The sequence below is a fragment of the Peromyscus leucopus genome, chromosome 16_21 (assembly GCF_004664715.2).
Source record: "Peromyscus leucopus breed LL Stock chromosome 16_21, UCI_PerLeu_2.1, whole genome shotgun sequence".
Taxonomy (NCBI): Eukaryota; Metazoa; Chordata; class Mammalia; order Rodentia; family Cricetidae; genus Peromyscus; species Peromyscus leucopus.
This window is the reverse complement of record NC_051084.1, coordinates 39,111,194-39,129,395: the sequence shown is the minus strand read 5'-3', so window position 1 is coordinate 39,129,395 and position 18,202 is coordinate 39,111,194. Positions and strand designations below refer to the sequence as shown.

The 18,202-nt window shown below is 40.5% G+C and overlaps 1 protein-coding gene across 11 annotated transcripts in view; it reads left to right on the top strand.

The window, feature by feature from the left end:
- Positions 1 to 13,228, top strand: part of Tsga10 (testis specific 10) — a 103,834-nt gene extending 90,606 nt beyond the window's left edge. For 9 of the 11 annotated variants that reach the window (XM_028865706.2, XM_028865704.2, XM_028865708.2 and 6 more), the window contains 4 exons: positions 2,441 to 2,643; positions 4,339 to 4,443; positions 4,772 to 4,918; positions 12,280 to 13,228. In XM_028865706.2, the coding sequence (XP_028721539.1) occupies positions 2,441 to 2,643; positions 4,339 to 4,443; positions 4,772 to 4,918; positions 12,280 to 12,304 (480 nt within the window). In that variant the 3' untranslated portion in view covers positions 12,305 to 13,228. Of the gene's footprint in view, positions 1 to 2,440; positions 2,644 to 4,338; positions 4,444 to 4,771; positions 5,304 to 12,279 lie in introns of those variants that run through there. The other 2 variants (XM_028865701.2, XM_028865710.2) reach the window with 2 other exon arrangements.
- Positions 13,229 to 18,202: the final 4,974 nt, after the last annotated feature.

Here is an 18,202-nt window from a genome sequence, read left to right as displayed (position 1 = left end):
CCCAATAGTCTCTAGTTTGTGTAAAGTTGACAATAAAAATGAACCAGTACAATCCAGCCCTTGTCAACTTAAGCACAAACACATCACTACTTAACTATAACTTTTCCTTGCTTTGTTGCCAAGATTGCATATTAGTGTTAATAGCATAAGATAAAACACAGTCCAATTTTTAGAAGTCCCACAGTCTTTAAATTTTTCAGTACTTTTAAAGCCTAAGGTTTCTTTAAGAATCCAAAAGTATTTTGTCTATAGACTCCTATAAAATTAAAAACAGGTTAAATACTTCTTGTTCCAAAAGAGAAGAATTAGGGCATAGGAGTAATCAGATTAAAGTGAAGCCCCAAGTTACCAATGTAATCAAATCCTGTAGCCCCCTTTTCTGCATCTGGGGCTTACACACACTTTTCTGGGCTCCAGAAAATTTGGACAGCCAATGTCTCCAGCTTGGCCGCACTCAAGAAAATTGTTTGTTTGCAAGGCTCAGGATAGCTCTACTACACATTTGACACTGTCCTTAGCAGATGTCTCATGGTCTTAGGGCTTCCATTGTGACTTAGGCTTCACCTTCAGTAGTGGCCTTTCTCTGGGAACTCTGATGCTAACATACTGTTCCAAGCTTTAGTTTCTCTCTCTGACCCCTTCAGCCCTGGGGTCTTCATTGGAACTGAAACTACAAGACCTTCACCAATGGCCTCTCTTAGCCTCCCTGAGGGAAACCCCAACCCTTTGAGACACGCCAAGCCCCAGCTCCTCTCCATGGCACCTTCATGCCTTCAAAACCACTACCATGTGAATGACTCTTACACATTGTCAAGTTCAGCTGCCAGCTTGCGATGTTTTCCTTGATCTCCTTGGACTGTAGCTTCTGTGTGTTGACTCAGAAGAAATAAGTTCCTGTTCACAGGAGATGCCACTTTCATGATGCTGGTCTGTTGTTAATCATAGATAATATTCATCCCCTGATCATCAGCATCTATTGTCCCAGTAAAGCACAGAAGGTTTCACTTGCACAGATTCTTAGTCCAAAATACCACATAAATGGCCCACATAGTCTTTGCTTCCTGCTCAAACTTGTGATTAGTTTTTATTGTCACCTTGGAACAACCTTGAGTCACCTGGGAAGAGAACACTTCAACTGAAGAATTGCCTAGATCAGATTTGCCTGTGGACTTACCTGTGGGAGGTTGTCAACTGAAGAATTGCCTAGATCAGATTTGCCTGTGGACTTACCTGTGGGAGGTTGTCTTGACTAATTATTGGTGTGGGAGGACCCAGCCCACTGTGGGTGGTGACACTCCTGGGTAGGTGGTCCTGAATTGTATAGGAAGCTGGCTGAGCATGAGCAGGAGAGAGCCAGTAAGCAGTGTTTCTCCATGGTTTCTGCTCTGACTTCCCTTGGTAACACTATCACCTGGACGTATCAGCCAAATGAATCCACCCCAGGTTGCTTTTGGTCATGGTGTTTATCACAGCAACAGAAAGAAAACTATAACAGTTTCTTTTTTCCTCATGTGTTTGCTATTTAATTGTATTTCTTCTTTTGAAAATTTTCTATTATTATTTTTTATTTCTCCTCAGTTTATGTGAGTTCATTTATCTAACTCAGAAAGTTCTTTCCCTCTCTATCCACTGAGGTATCTGCCCCTACCCTAGTAATTTCATTATTATTCATTTTTATTAGCTTTTAAAGTTTATCTTTTATAACTAGCTTTTTAAATGCATATAAAGTTTACCATAACCTAAGATAAGAAATTATGCTTTTTTAAACTGACAATCCTCCTTTTAAAGAAACATTTCTCTTATTGAGAATATTTTTAGCTCATGATACTTTCTTTTTTTTCTTTTTCTTTTTTTTTTTATCTTTTGGTTTTTCGAGACAGGGTTTCTCTTGTGTAGCTTTGCGCCTTTGCTGGAACTCACTTGGTAGCCCAGGCTGGCCTTGAACTCACAGAGATCCGTCTGCCTCTGCCTCCCGAGTGCTGGGATTAAAGGCGTGCGCCACCACCGCCCAGCCTTCATGATACTTTCAAAGGGGCAAGTTTTCCCCAGGTGCATGTGAGAGATGGAATGTATGTCATTCCTCATTCTCCTTATCTCCAGAGTCCAAGGATATGCCAAAGGCGTTTAGATAGACTCATCCGGTTCAAGACAATGCAGGAGTGACAGGCACCACCTTGTCAGGCATGCAGAGCTATATAAGAAGTATCAAAACTGGAGATGGAAATTGGTTGCAGTTTGAGAGTGATAGAACTTTTGAAAGTCATGAGTTTTCTGATAGGGCCTGAGGTGGGAGAAGCAGCACCACATGTGTGTTGTGATGTGTGCAACTGGTAAGGAGAAACAGCTTCACAGTGAGAGGTTTAAAGATGCACGTGTTCCTAATAACACGTCAGCCGAGTGAGAGGCCGGGAGTAAGTAAGGCTGTCTTCCTGTCGCACAGATGGAGAATGAGCTGGATTCTGCGCGCTCTGAAATAGAGCTGCTCAGGAGTCAGATGACAAACGAGAGGATCTCCATGCAGAACCTCGAGGCTTTGCTGGTGGCCAACCGAGACAAAGAGTACCAGTCCCAGATAGCACTGCAAGAAAAGGAGTCTGAGATCCAGCTTCTGAAGGAGCACCTCTGTCTGGCAGAGAACAAAATGTGAGTCGGCGGCAGTGGAGCAGCACAGAGCGCTCCGCCCTTGTTCTCGGTTCCTCATAACCGAGAATGTTAAAGCTGGGATCTGGAGGGTGGAGCCCACACTTTGCCATTAATTAGACTGCGAATCAGGAGTATTGTGATTTGCTGAAGATTTAATACCACGGTCTAGTTTTTCTAACCTAAGGTTTTTCAATGTAACAATGTCTGCTGATTGTTTTGAACCCACAGTTTTGAATAGAATAGATAGTCTGATCTAAAATATTGTCATTAGGAAATGTAAAATAAAGCAAGCGCTCTGAAACCTCCAGGAATTTTGCATGTATGGGCTGTCTGGTATTGTTTTCTGTCTCTCCATTTGTTGCGTTATAGTTCCCAATGTCTGTAAGAGTATATACTAGATGCCCAGAAGAACTGAACCCAGGAAACACTGAGCACTCCCTCGGAATTTTTTTTGATCTTAGCCTGTTTTTTGTTTTTTGTTTTTTTTTTTTAAATAAACTACCAATAATACTAGCCTTTAATTTGAAGACCTTTAGCTTGACATTCAAGTGGAAATATCTGCCTGGGGAGTGAAAGTTTATTAAAATTGGTCACCTCTAATGAAAGTTAATGGGGATCCTCAGCTTCTGTGACCCACCTGTAACACTGCCCATCCTCAGACCTGAGCCTGGCACCTGGGGAAGCATGATGATCATTTTCTCAGCAGTCAGCCACTCCTAGGAGCCCTTGGTGATCAAGGACCCTCCAGCCAGGGGTAGTTTCCTTGACAGTACTGTTGGGTCCTCTTGGATGTGACTGAGTGAGTCATTCTAGTCAGTTCTGGTTAGTGAGGCTGTTGTGATACCTTCAGCAGGTCCCTCAGGGTCCCTTTCTCAGACTGGTGGGAGGAAATCCACCTTAGGAAAGAAACAGAACTCCCACGAGGATGTATTCCATTTCAGACTGCTACTAAGTACTGTGACATGGAGCTGGCCAACGTGGGAAACTGATGTTTATGAAGAATATTTGCATAAATGAATAATATAGATGATACATAATATTGTCCCATTTGTGTACACAGAATCAGAGACAAGAAGGTTTGATTAACTGAACAGGACTGGGATTGCGGAGGCGTTTCAAGTAATCAAGACTGTACATTGAATATTCTAAAACATGCCCTTAAAATTGTCCATAAAAATCACAGTGTAGGGCTGAGGACATAGCTTGGTCAGTAAGACGCCTGCTATACAAGCATAGGATCTGGGTTCGGATCCGCAGCATCCATGTAAAAGCCAGGAGCAGCAGTATGCAGCTGTAACCCCAGCACCGGGGAGTGGAAACAGACAGATCCCTGAAACACTGGCCAAACTGCATAGCCAGATGGGTGGACTCCAGGTTCAGTTGGGAGACCCTCTAAAACAAATACAGTGGGGAGTGACTGGACAAAATACCCCAAGTCAGCCTCTGCCCTCCCCGAGCACATGTGCAATACACACACAGACAGGAGCAAGGCCAGCATGTGCGCACGCACACACACACACACACACACACACACACACACACACACACACACACACACACACCATGAAATAACCTGCCAAACTCACATTGTGACTTGGATCCAGCCAAGATGCCGTTACCAGTATGGTTTAATATACTCTTGGAGTCACAGGTGTATTTGAGTTTAATCAACCATTGCTCTTATCTTTTGCACAGGGCCATCCAGAGTAGAGACGTGGCTCAGTTCAGAAATGTCGTAACACAGTTGGAAGCAGATTTGGACATTACTAAAAGACAGCTAGGGACAGAACGATTTGAAAGGTAAGGTGATCTCTGTGCAACACTCTGCCTACACATGTTGTTTCTTAGTTAACAATAGGTTTTATTTTTGTAGGTCTGTGTGCACACATGTGGAGTTTTTTGTTTGTTTTTTAAGACAAAGTCTCACTCTAGTTCAGGCTAGCCTCAAACTGCTGATCCTCCTGTGTCCGCCTCCAGAATGCTGGTGTTACAGGTGTTCTCCTGGCTCAGTAAGGGGTTTATTATTTCATGATGGGTAGATTTTAGTGTTTGAATTGAGCTACAGTTTTATGATAGGTTTATAACACCACTGAATGTAAAGTTCAAAAGCATCACTATTTTGCTATAGGGAAAGGGCTGTCCAAGAACTTCGCCGCCAGAATTACTCAAGTAATGCTTATCATTTGAGTTCAATGAAGCCAAATACAAAATGTCACTCACCAGAACGTGCTCACCATCGATCTCCTGACCGAGGCCTCGACCGATCATTAGAAGAGTAAGTGTGCACAGGACCCTGGACACAGGTAGCAGTGTTCACAGTGAAATTTGAGGGAGCAAGGGGATTGATATTTAAACTTGATTACTAAGATGCAGTGATCCAGAAGAAAGGGTTTCATCTATAAATAGGAGTTTTATATGAATATTGTACTAAAATGAAATAACTCTTAAGGCTTATCTAATATCTGTAATGTGTAATACTGTGAATCAAAGCTAAGACCTCGTGCATGCTGGGCAACCACTGTACACTGAACTTTGCCAGCAGCCAGTATGCTATATTGTCAAAGTGTGAATTCCTTTTTACGTCTGTATTATTTTTCATGTACATTTATTACAAAATGTGGGTTAATTGCTATCGCACCATAGAATAAATAAGAAGGTGTTTACTATTTTTCATTTTAGATTTATTGTTATATTTCACAAATGTTTAAAATTTTATTTGTGAATAACTTAAAATTTGTATGAAGTTACAAAAGTAAAAATACCTCTCAATTCACTATTGTTGAATTTTTGTCCTATTTGTTTTATTTTAAATAGAAATGTCTCATTTACCTACACTACTATATTTTCCCCACCACACTGCTTTCTCTCTCTCTCTCTGTCTCTCTGTTTGAAAAAGCAGCCAGTACTTGTAATTCCAAAGCATCATCACAGACTTCTGCCTTGTCTTTCCCCATTTTGTATTTGTGTATTCCCCGTGTCATTGTGAGAACTGAGACTCAACACCAACAGTGTTCTCAACATTCCTGACTCACTTGCTCAGCCCAGAACGTGTCTGAAACTGTCTCTGGGTTTCTGCAACATCCATCAGTTCAGTAAATAGACGGATTAAAAAGTTCAAGATCTGTTTGCAGGCCATCGTTTCTGCCTTTGTATCCCACTTTTCCCATGTACTGAGGGCGTTTAACCAAATACTAAGTTCATGAATAACTTAAATTTGTTCTTTTATTCCCCCATGATCCACTGGTACCTGCATTATGACCAGTTGTGGTCATAATATGTTTTCTGTAATAGTCTAAAAATACTAAAAAGGAAATATTAAAAATTCCTTCCTGATTAAAAAATTATTTTATGTATATGGGTGTTTTGCCTGAATGTATGTATATGTACCAGTAACGTGCCTGGTGCCTGCAGAGGCCAGAGGGGGCATCAGGTCCCCTGGAACTGGAGATACAGAAGGTTGTGAGCCACCATGTGGAGTCAAAGCCCAGTCCTCTGGAAGAATACCCAGCACTCGTATTAACCACCGAGTTTTCTCTAGCCCCCTTCAAACCCCAGAGCTTTAATGTACTACTTATGATCTATTTTCCCTCTTATTAATTCCTGTTCTTTTTATTATTTCCTTCCTGTGTTATTTTTGACCTTGTTGGAGTTTTCTGCTAGCTTTTTGGGTTGAGAATTCATTCATTTACCTCTGTTCTTTTGTTTAATTGGTAGAGATATTTAGGATTCTTCCGTTGTCTCTGCTGCTGTTTCAAATGATCTCATGTAGTCTTAACTGTTTTGCTTTTCTTTTGGTTAGTTTGTGAAATTCTGTTGTTTCTACTTGTACCAATGTATTGATGGAAAATCTTGTAATTTTCAGTTGAAAGAATGTTTCGTGTTTCAGTTTTTGTGTTTATTTCTTCTGTTTTTGCATCATGACTAGGAAATATTCTTTATCACTTCTGTTTCATGAGCTTTGTGGTCTGCATGTCTTATACATGACCAGTTTTTTTTGTTGTTGTTTTTGTTTGTTTGTTTGTTTTTTGAGACAGGGTTTTTCTGTGTAGCTTTGGAGCCTGTCCTGGAACTCACTCTGTACCCCAGGCTGGCCTCGAACTCACAGAGATCCACCTGGCTCTGCCTCCCAAGTGCTGGGATTAAAGGTGTGCGCCACCAAAGCCTGGTTTTACAAATATGTGCACTTAAGCAGGTATGTTTCTTTTTACAGCACAGTATTATTAGAAACCCTGACTTTTGTGGTGTTGCATACATCTTTTAAGTAGGTCTGATTACTTTTTGTCCACTTGGCCTTTCGTAAATTGTGAGTGATATTTTAAAGTCTGCCATGTATTTTAATTTCTTGTATTTCCTATACGTTTTAAGGACAGAATTTTTTATTTATTTTCAGAAATAGAACAATTCCCATTAACATCCATGTAGCATGAATCTTAAAAGTTCTTATTAATAAAATCAAACCCGAGGCCAGTTATTGGGGTGAATACTGGAAGGTCAGAGAGACAGAACAAGCTACAGCTATCTCACCTCGCCAATTCCTCAGCTGGTCCTGTTTCCTCAGACTGGAAGCTTCTGTGTCCTCATCCCAATGGCTCTCAGCTGAACTGCTGCTTAAAAGCCTGAATGCTTAACCAGCCAAATGCTTCTAGTTTCTGGTCCTCATGTGTAGCCGGAGTTTTCCGGCCTTGCCCACAGTCAGGACAAATCTCTGTCTCCCACCAGTCCCACAGCCGCTCAGACCCAACCAAGTAAACACAGAGACTTATATTGCTCACAAACTGTATGGCCGTGGCAGGCTTCTTGCTAACTGTGCTTATAGCTTAAATTAGTCCATTTCCATAAATCTATACCTTGCCACGTGGCTGGTGGCATACCGGCATCTTCACATGCTGCTGGTCATGGCGGCGGCTGCAGTGTCTCTGGTCATGGTGGCGGCTGCAGCCAGTCCTTCTGCCTTCCTGTCCTTTTATTTCTCCTCTCTGTTAGTCCCGCCTATCCTTCCTGCCTAGCCACAGCCGATCAGGTTTTATTTATTAACCAATCAGAACAACTTGACATACAGACCATCCCCCAGCACAGCCAAGTGCAGACCATCTCAAACACCTGCACTCAGGCCCATGGTCCTAATCATCCTCTATACGGACCTGCTGGGTAACGCCACAAGGAACCCAAGAAGGGCTCCCACAGGACATACATTAACACCCCACAGCACTTCCCCTTTTCTTTTTTTTAAAAAGGAAGGTTTTAACTTTTACACATCTCCAAAGCCAGCTTGGTATATTTGGGAATTTGGGCGTAGCTTCTCTTAACTACTTCCTGCTGGAGGGGAGCGCTGTATCTTATGGGGACGCAAAGAAAATTTTAGGATCATGGAGTAGTCCGTGAGACCGTATCGTCTGAGCCAGTTGCCTTGAAACGATTCTGGATGTTGGATCATCTGGGCCATGGTGTCATCAGAGACCTTCAGGGGGTCTTGACTGGTCAAACCTGATGTATCTTAATCTGGAACAAATCCATAGCCTCTGGCTTTCTGTAGAGACAAAAGCAGAGTCTCCTTTCCAAAGTAACACATCCTTATATCCAAATTTTAAAGTCAGGATATCTTTAATATATACATATTGGTTTAACTCAACATCTTTTACGATCAAATGTTTTTCTGCAGTTAAAAATCCTAAAGACAATATAATCCAAACTCTCTGTGTGATATCCATCTTTACATTATATTACTTTTACTTTCTCTTTAAAGACTTTATTTTTTTTAAACTTTCTATTTCTTTATATAACTGTCTATGTTCCTTTTCCTCTCTCTTCCAAGCCTATGTATATTTTTACACACATTGTAAAGCATTTAAAGTCTTGTTCCATCTGAATCTGTCTTATTGCAAACTTATTGCTTTAAACTGTAGCCTTCTAAGCCTGAAACAGCTCTGTGGCTGCTGGCTCCGCCGCCTTCAGCTTCCCAACATGGCGGTGGTACGTTTTCCACCAGCTCTGGGAGCCATCGTGGGTCTGTGCTTTTATCCAAGCAGCGTGTAGCCCAGAAACCTTTTTTGTTTTGTAACTAGCAAAGGCTAAATCCACCACGCAGCTTAATGTGCCACTTGCAGAGGCCTCATTCCCGCCATACTGCAGGTCAAGCACACATGCCAGGAACCCACCAGTAACTCAAACCGGCGGCTGCCGCTCATTTGAGAGAGAGAATTAGGAACTGTGGGGCGTTTACCGACGTCACCGCTCCGTGTGTTGAGTTCTGAATCCTCTTTACCACCACGCAAGGATTCTTCTCAGATCACACTTTATTGGAGTGCCTCTTGGTTAAGGGACTTTGTCTTTAGTATTTTTTTTTCATAACACCGGCCTTTATCCCTGTTCATTTGTCCTTTTTCTTTAGTCCCTTTTTTTTTCTTCCCTTTTTTTTCTTTAGCCCCACGTTGGGCGCCATTTGTAGCTTGAGTTTTCTAAAAAAATAGAAAAGGGGAAATGTGGTGGTAATCTAATTATACTGAAATGTGATTTTGATTGTATGTTAATAAAGTTGCCCGGGGGTCAGAGCTATTAGAGCCATAGCAAGACTCATGCCTTATATACCTTTCTGCTTTCTACCATCACTCCCTAGGATTAAAGACTTGCTTCCTGGGATTAAGTCACCATGCCTGGCTGTTTCCAATGTGGCCTTGAACTCACAGAGATCCCAGATGGATTTCTGCCTCTGGAATGCTAGGATTAAAGGCATGTGCTATCACTGCCTAACTAGTGGCTTTTCTGTTCTCTGACCCCAGATAAGTTTATTAAGGTACACAATATTTTGGGGAACACAGTACCACCACACATCCATTCTCTTAAAAGTCTATAGGGATATAATAAAGGAGTACTGCTTATAGAAACAGAAACAGAGCTAGTGTTTTCAAAGATGATGGGATTGTATGTGCTGATAAGAAGGAATCTAGAAATAAAATTTTGGAATTGATAAGTATATTAGCATATATTAACAAGCTTTAGGAATAAATACTATCAATATCAATGTCTAGTATTAGTCCACATGCCACACCAAACAAAACACAATTTCAAATGGCAGAGTTTTCAGTAACATCAGATACTAGGGATTTTAATCTAAGAGATGCTTCATAGCTAATCATAAAACATTAATGTGAGAAGTTCAGCAATGGTGGTCTCCAGGAGCTGGCAACACATGGCCAGAACTTGCTTTCTCTAGAAGCTATACTCCTTCACTCCTTGCTTCTGGGTTAAGAAGAGACTGCGTTTCAAGGAATACTTTTCTGTGTGTTAGGGGTGGGCATGTGCATGTTTGTGTGAACGCATACAGAGGCCAGAGGTCAGTCTTTGCTGTTGTTTCTCTGGCACTGTCCACTTTTTTTTTTTTTTTGAGACATGGTTTCTCTGTGCAACAGTCCTGGCTGTCCTGGAATTCACTCTGTAGACTAGACTGGCCTTGAACACAGAGATCCACCTACCTCTGCCTCCTGAGTGCTGGAATTAGAGGGGTGTACCACCACCGCCTGACCACCTTTTCTGTTTCTTTGTTTTGAGACATGTTCTTTCACTGGCCTGAAGCTCTCCAAGTGTTTTAGACTGACTGTCTAATCAGCCCTAGAGATTCCTGTCTCTGCCTCCACAGCACTGAGATTACAAATGCAAACCACCATGCCCAGCTTTTTCTGAGTTCTAGGGATCAAACTAGAGTGTTCATAATTACAAGGCAAGCATTTCCCTGATGGAGCCATCTCCCCAGCTTCATCTTCTTGACCAGGACCACCCTGGAGCTCAGCATCACTTGTGAACAGCAGTTCCTGTTGGTCACCTTCCAGGCCAGGCCCTTGAACTGAGCTGAAAACTGAGAGATGCTCTCATCTTTCTTCTGGACACATAGAACATCTGTCTGCTGGGCAGCCACAGGTCCAGCTGCTGATCAGTCATTGGTGACCTCTTTCCTCTGCTTTTGGTTCCTGTTCCAGCACCAGTGTTCAGATCTCACCTTGGCCAGCTCTGACGTAAGATTATTTTATATGTGGTTTGCTGATGTTCGCTACACCAGCACTCAGAACTGTCATCCTTCCTGTGGCATGTAACTTTTATGGAGTGTTCTTGTCGGAAACATTTACATTCTCTGTTTGGCCTGCTGTCTAAAGCTGTGTATTCAGGTTGCTGATCCTGCTCTCTTATTGTCTCCATTTTCCTGGTAAATAACTTTACTTAGTTGTTTTTGAATCTTTCTGTCTTACTGTATCTCTCTTATAAAGTATTGATTTGAGTTTTGCTTCATAAGCCATTTAAAAAATTTTTTGCTGAAGTTAAAAAAGTTAAATAGAGATAAAAATTTTTACACTGTTGCTGTAACTGTTACATTTGGTCTGAAATCCATCACAGTATCTTACGTTTGCTGTTTGTATTATGCCGTTTCCTGTATTTCTCCATTTGATTGGTTCTTGTAATATTAGAAAGTTTTGTATTTTATCTGTTACTTTCGTTAATAATATACCCTTAGCCCCTCTTTAAAATCATCTTTCAGTGTCAACTTAAAATGTTATCCCTGAGGCTGGAGAGATGGCTAGGTAGTTAAGAGTGCTTGCTACTCTTCCAGAGGACCCAAGATCAATCCTGTTTCCTCTGCCACTAGTTTTATCTCTTCCAGGCTGTCAAGTAACTGCTGTCATACATTATATAGCCTCTGGTGCTGACTTAGTCTCAGCATAATATATTTTGAGTCTTATCCAGAGTCTTACATGTCTCTTAACTGCTGAGAAATATTTAATACCCATCGTATGGATGAACCACAAGTAATGGCTATTGTTTGAGAGGAAGCTGTAAAGTAGTGCAGAGAATCTCATAGTTTTTCCAGTTCCTACAGCATCAGCACCTTGCCAACAGGAAATCATCTCTGGTATAATTCAGTGCATAGGCTTTATTAATATTTCCCTAGTATATTCATTTGTGTGTGTGCATGCATGCATATACAGTCTTTGTATATACCACTTACTAATAACTAAAACTGAACTGTCCCACCAGCACCCAATAACTTACTTAGAAGGAGATCTGAAGAAAGGAACACGTGTGACATGAAAGCAGAAGGGGCTCCTACTAGAGGACAAGGGGACCAGCAGACGGGAGGGGTGGTGAGGGGGACACTGAGGCAGGGTACAAATAGAAAAGGCATAATAACATGTATGTATGAAAACACCCATTATTAACTTAAAAATTAATTATAAAAGAAAATCTTCCCTTGTGGTACCCATCCCTTTAGAGTTAGAATCTGTATCTCCTGTTTCCCTACCAGGTGGCCAACTAACTTCTTATCCATACTATAATTCTGTCAGTTTGAGGATCCTATGCAAATCCGGTCATGCACAGAACACAACCTTTGAAACTGACTTTTTTCATTCAGCATAATGGTCATGACAACCATCCTAGTTGTCCATCTCAGTATTTCTTTCCTTTTATGTTACAGTAGTATTCCACAGCATGAATATGCCATGGTTTATGAACAAATTCACTATATCCATTTCCCTTCACAGAAGCTGAGGGGAAACCCCAAGCACTGCTAAAGTAATCATAATATATCCTTTTTACACATGCTGAAGTTATTTCATTTAAAACCTTAATCTCTTTTTTTTTCTATTATAGGAATCTTTGCTATAGAGATTTCTGACATGTGAAAAGATTCTCCACAGCCTTGGAAAGGTCAAAGATACAAACGGAAATTTTTTTTGCTATTTGATTGCATTTATCTTTTGAATGCTTGACAGTGTTAAATGTATTTATTAACTTTGTGCCTCTGAGTCTGTTCTCGAGTGCCATATCACAGTGATCTGAGATGATGTATACAAACAAAAATGCACATGGCTCTTTCTATCCATACAGTAATAGTGAGTGTAAAATCTGCTTACTTCACTATTGAGCACTGTTTTGTTAACTATCCGGAGTAAATAAAGAAGCTTAAAAAAGAGGGAAAAGTGTTTTTACAAAACTGATTTCCTTTCCTTTCTTGCTATCTCAAATGAATGGTTGGTTACATTTTTTTCTTTGTGATTTATCTTCTCATGGCTGGAAAAGCTGGGCCAAAATGGGCACAGCCCAGCAGCTCTGGCCTGGGACCCAGTATTGCATTTTGGAACCAACCTGACATAACTTCCATGCCACAATCTACCTTCAAAGTAGGAGTGTGCCAGGGCATTCAGTCCATGCTGTTGTAGTGCACAGCCCAAGTACCATGCGTTTTTACAATTGTGTTTGCTCCTACTGTTGTTAGAAAGGTAGGTGATGATCTATCTATCTATCCAAAATGTAAGATTTTTAAAAATCTGTATTTTTCATAAGTTTTCTTCAAAACATTAAAGTACTGCAATGAACTTAATTGCCATTTTTATTATTATTTTTTTGCCTGTGGCAGCTCTCTGTAATCTAGAGTGACAAGCTATTTCCTTCCCCTCACCTGCATCTCTTAAGTCTCTTTTCTGTCCATAGGCTTTGATTTAATGTTGATATTAGAGCCTGAATGCTACTGTATTTTACTGGTATAAGCTATTTGTATTCTTACATTTTAATAAAAAAGCAAGCCCTGTCATTAATAGTATTCCTATGATGAACAGTTTCTCATTGTATCTAGTTATTATTCGATATGGCAGTAGTGACGAGGATAGTGGCCTCTTGAGATCTGATTTCATCATGACACAATCTCTAGTCCTCTGATACTTTATTACAAATTCATGTCGCATACTCACTTTAGTTTGGTCTTCCAAAACCTTCGGGCTTAGTCATGTAGTTTTAGACAACCATTACAGACTGGCTAAAAAATCGGATAAAGTACGGTGCCTGCTCATAAATGTGTTAAAGAATAATATGCAGAATAACTTTCCTTGCTCATATCAAATAACACACTGACATACATATTGCAAAACTAACCGTTGTTAGGGTCACCCAGTGACCTTGGCACTAGATCACCACAGCATTAATCTGTTCTCCTAGACAACCAACAAGAGCTGAGCACCACTGATGGAAAACCCTCGCCAGGTCATATGCAGAGTACAGGGTGTTAGGAGAGGGGCACAGGAATGAAGTGTGCCAGAGAGTCTTTCCATCCTTGGTTACAGTTGTACAGTACTTGATTTGTGCCATTAGTTACAAACTGTTTCAAGGGAAAATTATATGGTTCATACAAAGGGGCCACTGTTATCTAAAGGCAAGAGAAACCTCACCCATGTTCTAGATTAAAACGTCAAAGATGCTGGGTGGTGGTGGCACACACCTTTAAATCCAGCACTCGGGAGGCAGAGGCAGGTGGATCTCTATGAGTTCGAGGCCAGCCTGGTCTACAGAGTGAGATCCAGGACAGGCACCAAAACTACAAGGAGAAACCCTGTCTTGAAAAACCAAAAACCAAACAAAAACAAAACTTCAAAGCAAGATTTTTTTATTAAGGTAAAATTCAAGAATATTTGCTTGAAATGGAATTCTTGTCACTTGATATAAATACTTAATAGCCTGTTGATGTGGTAGAGCCTGATTGCAAACACAGTATTTACCAAACTTATTCTTTCTTGGGGAACAGCAACAGCAAAAATCTCCTGAAAAGGGCTCTAAGCTCAGAAATGTATATTCAATACAAAATGTGTACTCTTGCTGAAGTAAGTGTGTTAAGAAGAGAATTGTTAACTCACTGAGTAATTTAAAAGACAGGAGTTTTGAGCTGGACGTGCCTATAGTTCTAGGACTTGGGCGCAGAGGCAGAATGATTGCCAAGAGTTTAAGGCCAGTCCTGTACTATGTAGTGATTCTAAGCTAGTCAAGGGTACATAGAACCTATCTCAAAAGACATTTTTCTACAGAGAGCCCATTTTGAAGTTCTAGGCACCCTTGGGACTCCTTTGGTCTCTTTAGTAAATAAGAGCCATCATTTAGTTTTCTTTAAGAAGCAGAAGTCATTTGTGTGAGAATCTGTGCTGCAGTTCATAAGAGAGTTTTGAAGGGAATGGGTGTCCCCTTTTGATCTTTAGAATACAATTATTAGAGAGTACAGATGTGGCTCAGTGGGAGAGCTTGCCTCACATATCCAAAGGCCCAGGTTCCATCCCCAGCTTTAAAAATCACTCCCATAGGAGTTCACCCCATTAGAGTTGACCAACAATAGGAATAATGGGTTAATAGTGTTCAGACAGTGTCAACTACACAGCACGTAGGTTGAAATGAGCCAATGTTGCTCAAGGCATGAGAATCTGACTCTCAGGGCCCTGATCGGTGTCTGCTCTTCTTACCTGCCTTCATTGCATCTTCCCAGACAGTCTGGCTCTGGCTTTTAACAGTCTCCTCTGCTCCCCAAATGCTGTGCTCCAGGTTGCATTCCTTGCATGATCAGCAACAGTTTATAACTAAGCCGATGAGACCCATTTACTACACTAAGGTCGGGCGAGAGCTGCCAATAGAGAAAAAGACTCCTCACATCTGTCTGCAGTCCTCTCCGTCAGCACTCACAGCAAACCAGAGAGCGGGTGGCACAAGCTTTCACTCAAGGACAAATCATAAACTATCAGAATATAACGTTTTAAACCTTAGTCTGATCTGAATTGCAAAAGTGAAGAAAAATTGTCCTTATACCACAAAACATAAAAACCTCAGGATAACTGACTTACCCTCTCAGCTCCTGAAAAAAAAAAAACAACAGAAACAGAAACAAAACCCAGAATGAGTTAGACTAATTATCCTTAAGTTTTATGTAATTTCCCAATTGAATGGAAAAAGTAACATATTTTATAAGAAGACATTTATGTTAAATAGCTTCCAAAGCAACTTGTCTTAAGATATGATTTCCACAGAATACTCAGCCTTGCATCATGAACTCCATTCAGAATTTACCCCACAAGCCATTCAGTGGGTCAGTTTGAACTTGCCTTGTTCTTGCAATAAATTCTTGACTTGAAAACAAATTTCTTGTAAATAAATTTTTAAGGGAAAGTATTCTATTAGTGCATTATAATTTAGAAAAGACTCTGAAATCACAAGGCTGAAGAGCCAGAGTATGGTTATAATCACACATCAGGCTGTTTCTCTTAGCTGTACCTCATTGGGTTAGAATTGAGAGAAATAAGGAACATGTCCAACTGCATGATGAATGTGCAATCAAACATATTCAAGTATGTTCGTGTATGGCCTCTTCTGTTAGGCAAGAATTATGTAAGATGATTTAGGTAACAGTTCTTATTACAAAAATGTGATTCTTGGTAGAATATAAAAATAACATGTATAGCAGGGTGATGAAGTGCTATACTGTATTAAATCCATACAGTGCAGACTGGAATGTGACGCAGATAATAAGAAAGATATCATCAGGTGGTGGTGGCACACACTTTTAATCCCAGCACTCAGGAGGCAGAGGCAGGCAGATCTCAGTGAGTTCGAGGCCAGCCTGATCTACAAAGCGAGTTCCAGGACAGCCAGGACTGTTATGTAGAGAAACCCTGTCTTGAAAAACAAAACAAACAAAAAAAATCTATCATTTGATTATTGTCTTATTCATTAATTCCTAATCCTAACTTTACTTTGTGTAGCAACTTAGACACCTCCACAGAAAAGTACAATAATATTAGTTGGCCTAGGGCACCAGCAAATGTGCCTAGAGAAGAATTAAACATTATAACTAAATTTCAGAGACTCTAACCAATTCTTGTGAGTTTTACAAACATAACTTAATAGATTATAATAGATTTATAATACATATCATACTTATCTCATAGTACATATGCTATAGTATATAATGCACATGCCTCAAATTGTATTAAATTTTTTCTTGTAACATTAGCAGTTTTATTTTGCTGTTTCCCATGAATTTTTAGAATGTTTTATTTTTTATGATTTACTTTTTATTCTGTTTTCCAAAATTGTTTATTTTATTTTATATATATGCATATGTTTTGCCTCTACATATGTATGTGTACCACATGCATGCCTGGTGGATGCAGAGACATAAAGAGAGCATTGAATACCCTAGAACTGGAGTTATCTATTTTTATTTTTTAAATTATGTGTGTATATGTGGCACATATGAGTGCCGGTGCCTGCAGAGCCCAGGAGAAGGCATCAGATACCCTGGAACCGGAATTACAGCTGGCTATGAGCCACTCAATATGAGTTCTGGGAAATGAACTTGAGTCCTCTGAAAGAAGAATATGCACTCTCAGCCACTGCTTGCTGATGTTTAGACCATATAAAACACCTAAGAGATGAATTTTTCAGAGAGATCCTATCCAGCTAACCTTTTTGAGGGTCTAAGATGACTAAAAATGAGAGGTAATAATGGAAATGCATACACACACACTATTTCTCTGGGTGACACATACACACAGGGTTTGTTTTTGTTTTAAATGAAAATATTCAAGCGCGTGCGTGCGTGCGTGCGTGCGTGTGTGTGTGTGTGTGTGTGTGTGTGTGTGTATGTGTGTGTAGACATTTGCTGATGCCCAAGAAATTACTTCCAATGGTTTGAATTGCCCACACACTTAGTCCTCAAATGCATATGTTGATGGTAGTTAGTGGTGGACACTCAGGGAGGCAGTTAGCATTAGGTGAGTTCATGAGGGAAGTACCCTCTTGGTGGAATTGGCAGCTTTATAGGAAAAGGAAGGGACAGCTGAGCATACATGTTCCCTTGTTCTTATCACATGATGCACTCTACTGCATTATAATGTGGCAAGGAGGCAGGCACTCACTGGTGGACAGCACCTCTATACTGGTGTTTTAGACTCCAAACTATAGTAAATACATTTCTTTCCTTTATAAATTACCCAAACTGTGGTATTCTATCAAAGTAACAGAAAACAGACTAAGCAGTTATTTGAAGGAGGCTTAATTTGGTTAAGAGTTTAATATATAAGCCAATAAAAAGGCAACTCCTTAAAAGTTAACCCCCTCAAAAGCTAATGATATTCATTTATTGAAGAAGTAAAACTCTCAGTTTGATCAGTTTGTCTCTGAGAAGACAATCGAGGATGTTAGTCAGCACTAGAGACCAGCATGTGGAAGAACAAAGAATTGGATGGTGGTGATGGCTGTGCTCCTGACGGTCCTCAGGGGTATCAACAGACCGAGTCCCCTCTTTCTCCCAGTATGTCTTGGTGTTCAGCTATCAGGTTGGGAGAGCCTTGTCCTGGTCACTGCCCTATTTCCTCACACCTCAGTCACCAACAACACTTCTAGGTCCCAGCTAGGCTTCCGTTCTTAGCATGAACAAAAGCGTTTAGAGCCCAAGGTATTTACTGTAGAGATTGGGGCCACTTGGTGTTCAGAATTACTCATGATGTTTTCATACCCTGTGCCTTTTTTTTTTTAAATAACAATCTGAACCTTAGAAAGTTCTGATCCCTTCTTGCTTATCAAAATCATACTGGGTTTAAGAAAAATCTTTACTACACATTTGTTGAATATTTACCGAGTTCTGGTCACCCGGACTACACAGATAAAAGGCACAGTGTTTGCCCTTCGAGGGTTCACACCTAAGTTTCAGAAACACGAGTAAGTAGAGAAAGTAATAGAAGGATAGATTAGGGAAGACACCTCC